This window comes from Pteropus vampyrus, unplaced genomic scaffold (assembly GCF_000151845.1).
Source record: "Pteropus vampyrus isolate Shadow unplaced genomic scaffold, Pvam_2.0 Scaffold24, whole genome shotgun sequence".
Classification (NCBI taxonomy): domain Eukaryota; kingdom Metazoa; phylum Chordata; class Mammalia; order Chiroptera; family Pteropodidae; genus Pteropus; species Pteropus vampyrus.
The window spans coordinates 11,108,235-11,120,642 of record NW_011888805.1 but is presented as its reverse complement, the minus strand read 5'-3'; the positions used below and the strand labels follow the sequence as shown (position 1 = coordinate 11,120,642).

At 32.1% G+C, this 12,408-nt stretch overlaps 1 protein-coding gene across 5 annotated transcripts in view; it reads right to left on the bottom strand.

Annotated features, from left to right (window-relative positions):
* The window catches only part of AHI1 (Abelson helper integration site 1), a 169,235-nt gene that overhangs the window by 100,361 nt on the left and 56,466 nt on the right, over window positions 1-12,408 (bottom strand). For all 5 annotated transcript variants that reach the window (XM_023528394.1, XM_023528392.1, XM_011356176.2 and 2 more), the window contains one exon: window positions 2,337-2,533. In XM_023528394.1, coding sequence (XP_023384162.1) covers window positions 2,337-2,533 — 197 coding nt within the window. The remainder of the gene's footprint in view (window positions 1-2,336; window positions 2,534-12,408) is intronic.

Below are 12,408 nucleotides of genomic sequence, written 5' to 3'. Positions count from 1 at the left end.
AGAGCACTTAGCACAGTACCCAGAATTCATTATGTCAGTTTTACTCATCCCTAAATAGATATTAGTTGTCACCAATCATTATAAGGTGAAATTTCCTGTGGAGTAAAGAAAATTAACCTTTTTCAAAACTGGCACACAACATTTTTATACATATCTAATCCCCATTCCTATGACTCTGCTTAACAATCAATGCTATAATCAATAACCTGGGTTTCAGGTTAATTTTAGAAAAGGAGAGTGATTGGGAGTGTTTGGGTAGTTGAAAAGGTATACCTTTCATTCTAAGATTTTTTTTGTTTATAAGTCAACTTTTTGTAAGGCTGATTACTCCTAATAGGTATCTCAAATTCTGAGAAATTCTGGATGCACTAATAAGGTCGAATTTCTCGATCTGAAAACTTAGAATGAGTTGCACGATGTCTCAAGATACTGTCTACCTGTGAGGTCTTTCCTAGGTTGTAGTATGCTTTTCAGGTGCTGCTATAACAATGTACGGTCAAGTCTTTCAAATATAAAACAGTCTGTTAAATGACTTATATTACGACTAAATGGTAAGAGAATTAATGTATTCTTTGTATGCTTTACTCACTGAGTAAACACCTATTAAATACCTGCTGAATTTTTTATGCAATACATACACACACACACACACACACAGATACACACAGACACACACAGACACACACAGACACACACACCCTAAACTGCTCTATATTTTATTTTTAAAAAACCATTCCTATTGTGGTTACAAAAAAAAAAGTAGCTCCTGTAATATAATACAAAAGTAATAGTCTTCTTTATTAGACTTCTATATAGAAGACGAGTGATACAGTTCTTAATAGACTAAGTAACCAGCTAACAAAAAAAAAGGAATTTAGGGCTATTAAAGGAAACAAGAGGAAAGGAGTTATGACAAAAAGTGGGAATCTAGTCAACTTAAACCTTGCAAAATATAAAAAGAATAACACTGCCATGGGAATAAAGATGGCACTTTGTTTTTATTCCTATACATCCTCTATACGTTCTGAAAGTAAAGTTCAGTGAATTCTCTTAACACAGGAAAAAATATGGTTTTTCAAAAACCACAGCAAATAGACAAATCTTTCATTTCCAAAGGCAGCCTTGATATACCTCAATCCCAAAGGAAACATATTCTCTAAATAATTTTTAAAAGAAAAGATTTGGTTAATGCTAATTTCATGATTATAAGAAAAGTAAGATTTCCTCTTTCCATAAATTATCAATTTACTTCCTCCTTGTCTTTGATTTCATATCTTAAAAAATATTTTTCTGATTTTATTTTTCCTTTATATCTACTTTGTTTTGTTCTTAGATTCTTTCATTTGCCTGAGGATGACAGCTATATAAGATGATATAAAAGAAAAGCTACAAGACAAAGGTGATTCCAGGATGCCCAGTTATACAAGTGTAAAGACTGGCAGATTGTAGGAAACTTTTTTATACATCTATGAATTGCTCTTAAGTCGGTAGATAAAGTAATTTTGCCATGCAACATTTTACACAAGGGGCATTTTTTTTTCCATGTAAAGAAACATTTTTTCTTATTTTTAAAACTCCATTTATTCATACTTCCTTTCAAAATGAAATGTCATGCATTATTCAATTATTTTCAAATGTTAAAATACAAAGAATTATAATGCCGAAATGAGTTTATTAATTTATCATCATATATTCTAAAATTTATACTGAGAAATAGAAAAAAATTTGCCCCACATTCTAACCAAATCTAAACCACAGCCTGAATGTGAACTGTGCTGTGGTATACCTTAAATTCTCTAACTTTCAAAGAAACAAAAAAAGAGAGAAAGAAAGTATAGTCAGAACTAAAGGTGTGTTGACGTAGTTCCTAGTATGTTTGGTTTAAAAATGGTCACATACACAAAAAAACTGGTCAAGATTCCTATCAAAGGAGGAGGGAAAGAGACATTTATTAAGTGCCAGCCACTGTGCCAAAAGGTGAGAACTCAACAAGGAACGAGCCTGCACAGCCCCCGTCTTCAAGGTGCTTAAGGCTAACTCTAACTAAAATGCTATAATGGTCAAAGAGCATAAATATTTTTAAGGATATTTAAGCTTCTCAATATATTTTACTGCTTACCTTTGAAAAACATGTTATAGTCATTTATCAGTAACAGAATACCACACTACTTTTAGAACAAGTACTAGAAAGGAACTATAGAAGTACAAGAAAGTCTAATTTTAAGTGAACTAACTTACTTCATTCAATTAATATTTATTGGCATGACAATGTAAAATAGGATAGAAATGGTTTTAAAAATTCCAACTTATCAACTGCATAAAATAATTACACATACTGTGACAGAATCGAGTCTTTGTTTCACTTGCTGCATCTTCATTGAAGAATCTTCAGTGTGGACATAGTCATCAATCTGAAAAGAGCCTTGTTGAGGCAGTTTAGGGCAGGTGCACAAAGCATCTTCACTTTGGTGTATTCCAGGGAATGGAAACGTTCCATTGTAACGTTTGAACATTTCAGCCTCCTGCTGGGCAACTAGGAAAATGAATCTGTAATTAGTTCAAATCATCACAGCAAAAGCATAATGAAATAATTAAGCCATGAAATTGCAGCATTAAACAAAGAAGTAAATGCACTGTACATTTCAAATACTGGGTGATAAGAAGACAATATGACTGGCAAAATGTGAAAATATTAAATACTATAAAACCATAAAGGAAATACAATAATTTCACAGATAATTTCATGGCAAGCAGGATTATAAGTGAACCTTAAAGGTCATGAAATATCTTGGTCTGGTAAACATAACAACTTAAATGGGAGCCAAACTTAAATTATATGTGTATAGAAAAATAAAAAAAAGGCATAATGAATTAAAGAAAACGCAAAAACAGTAAAAATAATTATTCACATACCCATCTCCCTAAAACAACTGTTTCCCTCCCCCCTCATCTTTAATTCCAGTCCCCGCCCCCTGACCTATGGATGCTGCTATTTCCTCTTAAAAACTGATCTCTGAAGGCGGGGCGTGCACCGCTTGCGGTGTGCACCAGGGGCCTAGTGCACCCGGGGAGCCTGGTGCACCCAAGGTATGGTCCGTGGCTCCACCTGGGGAGCAAACCCAAGACCTTCTGCGTGTAAAGCAGATGTGCTAACCACTATACTATGGAGCCACCCCTTAAAACAACTTTTTTCAATACTTCTATACCCCTCCTAATCTTTATACATATGTACATTTTATATAAGATGCCATGGTGTAAATATAGTTTAACATTTTTTCAATTTAATTACAAACATTTTTCATATTTCTACAAGTATGTAATTATCATTTTAAAAGCTTTACAATATCCCATCTAATGAAGTACCATAACTTACTTATGCATATTTACAATGTTTTCTGTTTTCTCTCCCTATACATCATGTGTGACTAAGTACTTTCATAATTTGATTTGTTTCTTAAATAATTCTTTCTTTGGATTTAATTCTCCAGAGTGGAACAGATAACTCAAAGGGTGAATGTTTTTGATGATGATGATGATGATGATGATGATGATGATGATGATGACGACAATACCATCTGTACTGCACCTCATGGTTTTTAAAATGCTTCAACATACACTATCTCATCTGATCATTTAAAATAAATAAACTTGAAAATTTTTAAATGCCTGTTTGTATATACAAAGGAGAAAAAATATAAAATAACCATTTTTAAAAAGTATTTCCTTAATTATATAATTTTAAATGGAAGGCTTTTCTAAAACATGACATGAAAAGAAACCAATTTAAAAAAGATTCATAACATGGAATCAAAACAGCCTTCAGAGATTCTGTGAAGTTACATATAGAAATATAAGTATGGGAATGTAAATGTTTTTAAAAATCAGATTTATAACTCATCAGATTAGTTATCAAAGGATTTTAAAAACTGAAGAACCTAAATAAAGAGAAATACTGTGTTCATGGTTGTAGTAGTCAATATTAAGATGTCAATTCTCCCCAAAGCATCTGTATTCAATGGAATCTCACTTGAAATTCCAGCAGGTTATCTTTGGAGTGATTGTCAAATTCTAAAAATCCACATGAAAATGCGAAGGACCCAGAAGAGCGAAAACAATTTTGAAAAGAACAAAGGGGACTTATACAACCTGACTGCAAGTCTTATTATAACGCTACAGTAATCAAGATAACTTGTTATTGGCATAAACAAATAGATGGAGAAAATGGAATAGAGAGCCCAGCATGTACAGACCAAGTATAAAGGCAATCTAGGAGAGAAAGAAGTCTTTTCAACAAACAGTGCTGGAACAACTGGGTATCCATATGTGAGAAAATCAACCAACCTCTTCTTTACGTGATGTTCACAAAAGTAACTCGAAATGAATGACAGATCTAAATGTAAAAACTAAAACCACAAAACTTCTCAAAGAAAACAAAGGAGAACATTACTGTGAGCTTGGATTAGGCAAAGATTTCTTAGATACAATACCAAAATCCATAAAAGAAAAAAACTGGTAATTTTGGACTTCATTAAAATTTCAAACATCTCTTCAAAACTGTTAAGACAATTAGAAGACAAGCTCAAGACTGGTGGAAATATTTGCAAATCAGTGTCACTTGTATATTGAAAACCTCACTCTCAAAAATCAATAATCACAAAACAAACAAACCAATTTTAAAAATGGGTAAAGATTTGAACAGACAATTCACTGAAGAAGATATATAGATGGCAAATAAGCATATGAAAAGGTTCTCAATATCATTAGTCATTAAAGATAAGCAAATTAAACCCACAATGAAATAAGACTGCATATCTGTTAGAATGGCTAAAATTAAAAAGACTGTCCATTTCAAATTTACCCAGAATATGGATATACTGAAATATTTGTAAACTGCTGAGGGGATGTTAAATGGCATGACCACTCTAGAAAACAGTCTGGCAGTTTTTTAAGAAATTCAATATACATCAGCAATACGATCGAGAATTTCTACCCTTAGCAGTTTATTCAAGAGAAATAAAAGTGTATGTCCAACAAAGAACTGCATGTGAATATTTATCGAAGCTTTATTTGTAATAGTTAAAAACTGGATACAACCCAAAATGCCCATCAACAGGTAAAAGGATAAACAAACTGTGATATATCCATACAATGAAACAATAGTCATAAATAAAAAGGATGAACTATTGATAAATTTTAAAACATAGATGAATCTCAAATTATGAGTGAAAGAAGACAGACAAAAAATAGTAAATGGTATATACTGTTTTACTTATATACAATTCTAGAAAATGTGAACCAATTCGCAGTGATAGCCTGGTGGAAGGAGTAGATAGGAAGAGATCAGAAAGTAACTTTTGGGGGTGACGTATATGTTATTCATTATCTTGATCGAGGTGATGATGGTGTCACGAGTATATAAATATGTCTAGGCTTAGCAGAGCATAAGTTTTAAATATACACAAAAGTTTGTAGTTCATTATATGTCAATTATACCTCAAAAAAGCTGCACACAAAAAAAGCAAATGAAAAACTAATGATAAATGGGTCTAATATACTTAATACACAGAGTCTCTATAAAATCAATTAAAAAATTAATAATCCAACGGAAAAATGGGCAAAGGACAATTACAAAAAATTCATAAAAGATCTGCATGGCTAATAAAAAAATATACTTAACCTCACTAATAATTTGAGAAAGAATTAGTAAGAAAAAATGTAAATTAGAAGGTGAAGCTTTAAATCTGTTTAACTGATCCATTATACCTTAAAATATTTTTTCCTAAGGAATAAATTGAATAAGGGCAGGTATGTACTGAAGTATTTTTTAAAATATTGAAAAACATATAACAGAATTATTTAATAATAGTTATTTATATCAATTATGATATATTCATTTAATGAAAGGATATACAGCCACTAAAATTATATACAAGTATATAATTATTATAAGGAAAATTGCTCATAATATATTGGAAGAAAAATGTTTATAAAATAATATAATGAATATCTCAACCATGAATTTGAAATAGCACATATAAAAAACTTTAGGTCTTTGTATCTTTACATTCATGTACTACTTCATTCACACACTCCAAATGAAAACTAGCTCAATAATAACCAGTGCTTGCAGACCTCGGTGGTGGTTAAGTACCAGGGAACATTATTGAGGCAGAAGACCTGCTTATAATCACCTTTTCAGAGATGTACAATCCTTAACACCAACTACTGTTCTTAGATGGAAGTGTAGCTGTTTCTACACTTAGATTTCTGTGGGGTGACTACTAATTTTCAGTATACATTTTGGACTTCTTTTCCTAACACTCAGAACATTTATTTTATTCTCAAATATTCAATGATAGTTTAAAGAACAAGAGAAACTTTAAAGGTATAAAAATGACGTAAAGATTTGAATTTGGAAGGTTTAACATTAGTCAATGAGTCAGGGAAGAATGAATCGACACATGTTCCATGATCTTTGCTTTATTTGCTTTTCGAAAATTTCCTTTTAACATTTCACTGATTTTTGCTGCTATGAAAGTAAACCTGAGTTTAACTATTCAATGGCATTTTCTAGCTCTCTTTGTTTTTGCATTTGCCACATATATATTAGCCAATCACGATTTCACTTTAGGCTCTGAGTGAAATGAGCATGGCATAGAAACACATGTGATACGTGCTATGCCGATATAAGCAACAGTTACACAGAACAGTGAGATTTTGGTATTCATCCTATTCTTTTTGCCAAACTGTATTTTCTAAGTACCATGTCATGCTAAGTGTAATTTATTTTTCTTTTTTTACAAAGTAATTTTTAACTAGTAAAAAATAACAAAAAGCTTTGCCTAAATATTTGTTTCTTTATTTTTTCCAGTCATTAAGCTGAAATTATAAATACTTGTTTCTGTTGACTAAAGGGAATTTTCTATACAAAAGCCATGTGACTGGATTTCAAAGAGTCAAATTAACACCCTACTTTATTTTTAGCGCCTCTTGTTCTGTGAAAATAGCCATAGAAAAAAAATCTGTAGAAATATCCCCAAAGACCTATTTTCTCAGAAAAAAAAGCTGCTTGCTTCTGTTCATTCTTTCCCCTCCCCTCCCTTCCACAAATATATGCATTCATTCATATAAAACCATACAGATTATGTCACTGTAAAACAGGCCATAATAAATGATTTCTGAAATTCCTTCGAGCTCTGTGTGTCTAACTTTTCAAAGGTTTCTAAAACATGTTTACATAGGCCATGGTCGGAGTATGATGTTGCAATTATATAACTGTATTGCTTCACTTTACCATTTTCTCTTCTTTGTGTAATTTAACTTTACATTTAAAACCTAGCTCTAATTTAACCCAATATGTTTAAAACTCACAATTTTAACACATCCCCACTTTTGAGGAGGGCAATCAAGTGGGCTCTGAGATTATAAAGATACTGACCACCTCCTGGGGTTTGAATTTTTGGAGATAAGAAATTTCTGCTATGTCTAAAGTGGCAAAGCAGAGAAGTGGACATGGTGTTGAAACCACAGAAGCTGAAACTACAGTTGCTTGAAGGAATGTTACTATCCAACAAAGTACTTCTAAAATTACCTCCAATCAGTATAATTTGGGATTCTCTATTTTACAGAATTACAAAATTTATTTTAATGTTTTCATAACTGATAATCCTTTACGTAATTTCATTGCTTCTGTGTATCTTCTTGCCGTAAACAATTATAAAAAATAATGTGGTTTCGCAGGATATTTTTACCTTTATAGGAGGAAGAATGAAAGAAATAAGATATTTTAATCCAGTACCCTTTGCATCTGGATTGAATACAAGGTGTGTTATTATTAATAACTACGTGTACTTATGTTATTGACTATAATAAAGTACAACTAAAAACACAACAATATTCTTCCTCTTACACTATATTAATAATAAGATTTCCTTTTAGTTTAAAATGTAATTCCTTTGTTCAAGACCTATAATATATAGCCCTGCTACTGTGTATAGTTATTTTACTGGATATCTAAATCTTTTACTTATAAACCATTCTACTTCTAATTATAATACAGTTATTTAAACTGGTCGGTCTATTTCTCTAATTTCCAAGCATTCAGCAATTATGCAGCATCCTTCTTCTCTTCCTCTAACTTTGCTATGTGTAGAGAATTTCCGTAGTCTGAATGTTTGTGTTCCCATAAGATTCATGTGTTAAAACTCTAACCCCCACGGTGACAGTATTAGGAAGTGGGTCCTCTGGGAGGTGATTCGATCATGAGAGCAGAGCTCTCAGGACTTGGATAGGTGCCCTTATCAAAGAGGCCCCGGAGGGCCCCCTTGCCCTTTCCACCATGTAAAGTTATGGCTAGAAGGTGCCGCCTATGAACCAGAAAGCAGACTCTCACTGGACATTAAGTCTGGTGGTGCCTTGATCTTGGACTTTCCGGCCTCCAGAACTATGAGAACTAAAAGTGTTTTTTTTTTTTTACCAAATGGGAGAGCAGCTGCCATCATTTGGCACACACATCAGTTGAACAACAAAATATAGTAAATTATTTCATAATATCCTGAAGTACATATTATTATTATCCTTTTGTTCATTTCCTATTCCATTACCAACCAATTATTTCACATCATGCTATTCAACTGAAAGTGTGTGACACGTATACCGCTACAGAAAATAGCTAGGATTTCTCTGCTGCAGCCTGACTCATGAATTCTAACATACCTCAGCTTCATCTCTTGCTTTATATTTTATCCTTTGACAAAACATTGAGAAAAAATAAAACAGGTATTATTTAAATTTTATAGGTGTAAAAACAGATGCAGAAACACAAAGTTATGTGATCAGGCTCAAAGAGAAAGTGATGGCATTTTGTCTAGAACCGCAGTGCCCTAACTCCTACCCCAGCCTTTCCTACCACACTGATGTCTATTTTGCCCTACGCCATTCTGCTTCCTCGGTGCAGTTTAAAAAGCAGCAGTGTAGGCATAAAAAAGTCCCTCCATGAAGAACTCAGGGCTCTGCTTTATGCTCAATGCCACTAAGCTGACTAAGTTTTCCATATGTTTTGAATCCTCGAATGACATAAACTTTCAACTCAAACTATCCATTACTGAAGAATATTAAAATAGATGTTTCAGGATATGACCAAGAAATAGGTAGTTTCAGCATGTTGTATAAAGTGTCATTTTCTTTCTTTTTTCTCCTACTAGGCTAATAACAGATATTTAAAATTCTGACCTACAATCAGTTATATTTGTTACTGCATAATCTTACACATATGAGATTATAATCTGAGTTTGCTTCTCAATCATCATTAGTACTTCAAGAGCACCATTAAGTTATACATAAAACTATGGATATCAAATTTATTTCGACTAGACATTATCTTAGTGCAAAAATATTATAAAAGTAGTTACATTAAAATTTAATACTACATAATAAAAAAATTTATATTTTAGACTACATAAAGAATATAATGGCTAAATGCATTATAATCATACTGCAAATCTGTAAAGCAGTAATACTAATATTAGATAAGCAAAGTTCTTTGTAATCTTAAGGGGTTCTCCTAAACATTAAAATTAAAAACAACACATTTCACCACAGGAACATTTGGCTAAATTCTTAATTTATTTCATGATACAGGAAATGCAAAGACTAAATAAGTAGCTGTGACAGACAGCTTAATGGGCTCTGGAGACAGGAAGCTTGACCACTCACCAACTGTGTGGACTTAGGCAAATTACTTCATTCTCCCTATGCCTCAGTTTCACCATGTGCAAATGAGGGTAACGATAGTATCTACCTCATGAGGTTTGGGAAGGATTGCTCATAAGAGTAGGGAACATATAATAAATTCTTGAAAGATATCAGCTACTACTACCACTATTATTATTAGCCCCGAATCTACTATTGATCATGGCTTTCACTCTGTATTTTTATAAAATTTAAGGAGAAAATGCTATTTTACAGGATTTGTAACTCTTATTTTAAACAATTATTGCACATCAGTAATACACTAGGTATTGTGTTAGACACAGTCCTTAAAAACACCATGAACTTTGGTCAAAGAGTAAGTTATATAACAAAATTTTTATAGGAACCTATACATTGCCCTGAATTCTGGTAAAGAATGTCACCGTGTGAAAAATAAAGCTATCGATAATGACAGGTGGTTATTAGTGAATATGAAGTTTATAGATAAAATAATTTAGTGTCAGTGGTAGAGAATGCTTTTCAGTCTAACTAAAGTTCCCTCAGAGGTTTAATCAACTACTTAGAAAACATCTTGTTTTCCAATCCTTTGTATTGGAAAAGAGCAAGATAATCTGAGTGTTGATTCCTGGGTTTCGTATTCAACCTGGCACATTATAGGTGCTCAATAAAGATTTGTCTTGCCTAAGACAGTGACTGAAAAGCACACCAGAGTTAATACTGATTCAGAAGAGATATTGCCACCTAGTGAAAAATAAGGCTCATTACCTGAAATTATAAAATAATGCTGAGACCTTCCCAAATTAGGACTTGATCCTATTTAAAACACTACAGGATGTTCATCAAGTTTCAGTATTCAAGCTAGGTACTATATTGGTAATAAAAAGATGACTATGTTCCATCTCTGCTTCCTACAAACTAAAGATAATACAAAGAAATCATATATTCCATACAGTAAATGGTATGTTAGGGGAAAAAAAGTTTGCTTATTAGACAATCAAAAGCTAATATTTCAGGAAATCTGCTAAAAAGGCAGTTTATGTTGCAAATAAGATCATGGACTCTGAGTCCACACAGTATGAATCCAAGTCCTGGCCCCTGTAAAACAGAATAATTATAGAACCTATCTCACAAGATTATTGTGACAAATTAACTATGCGTAAAGTGCTTGAAAGAGTACCAGGGGCATAGAAAGTGCTTTGTAAGTATTAGCTATGATTATGACTAAATGTGGAGCCGGATCCTAGAGACTGAGGCAGATAAATATTGATTAATAACAGAACATTTTGCTAAAGTCTAGCTTCATAAATTTAACTCAGTAGAAGCCGTTTCTCTGACTAGTATTCTGTTATTATGGGAATCATTAAAGTATATTATTTGTGGTACCTTGTGACTAAATTTTGTATTACTAGATGATTAACCTTTTCAACATCAGGCAAATAAAACCGCCTTCTGAAAGTAAAAATCATGTTTCTTACCAAAAAAAGCAAGAAGTCAGTAGAATGAAAGACCCAAAAGACCACAACCTGAACATATGCTTAACAGGGAAAGATGCCTGCTGACTCTTCACAGGTTTTGCTAGAACTGAAAGATGGATGATACATTTAGTTACCATTGTAGTCTCTTTCTCAGCTTAAGTTATAAAAAAAGAAGCTTGCTCCATTTTCCTTGAAAATTACCTAAACGTCTCAGTAGATCTGATAAATACTATTTAAAAATCATATAAGTGTTCTATATCTTACAAATTTTACACCATTAAAACATTTATGTAAAGCTACATGTAAACTTTATTTTCAGACAAGAAAGTCGGGGCAAAATATTCCCATATTAAAATAAATAAAATAAAGGAACAACTATAGTAGGTCAATAGTATATATAATTTTCAATACAAAATTTAAAGACTATTTGACTTGATGATCCTGGCCTGCATTTAATGAGTAAAATAATTTAGAGTCTAAAACAACTTTTCATTTTCTTATGAATATATACCATTCACAAGAATTGTGCTAAATCTTGGATTGCTTGAGATTATGTAACTTCTTCCTAAGCTTCCTCTTTTTAAAAATAAACAGTAAAGAGTTGGGAAAATGTGTTGAAACAGTTTAAGTTTTCATTTGTTTGTAAAGGTGTGTCAGTATATCAAAAAATGATTACAAATATATGAAATAATTTTAATTTCATGTGTATTATGTGAATATTCCTAAAACATTTAGAAATTCTTCCTCTTCATGTTAAGAAAGCGTGGATATAACAATGTTCTTAACTTTATGCATTTATTTTCTAATACAACTGACCCCAAGAAGTACAAACTCAAATAAATAAAAGGAAAAAGTTGCTAAAAGAAAAAGAGAGAAAAAAACATTTTCCAATTCTCTTTCACATATAGATGCTTATCAGCATACTAAAACATCAGTTCCCATAAAGTCAAGTATGTACTGGTTGGATGAGCATAAGAACAACCAATTTTACCCTGGTTTGTTTTATTCTAGTGCTTATCAATTTACAAAGTACTTTCATAGTCTCTGTCTCATAGAATCTTCACAAATGACTCTTAGGTAGCACAGATATAGTAGTAGTAGTAGAACCATTTACTAAATAAGAAAATAAAGCTTTGAGAAGGCAAGATGTTTGTGTAAGGTCACTAAAGAAACAAAATTGAGGCTAAAACCCATGTTTTTGGACTCCTGAAACACAGCTCGG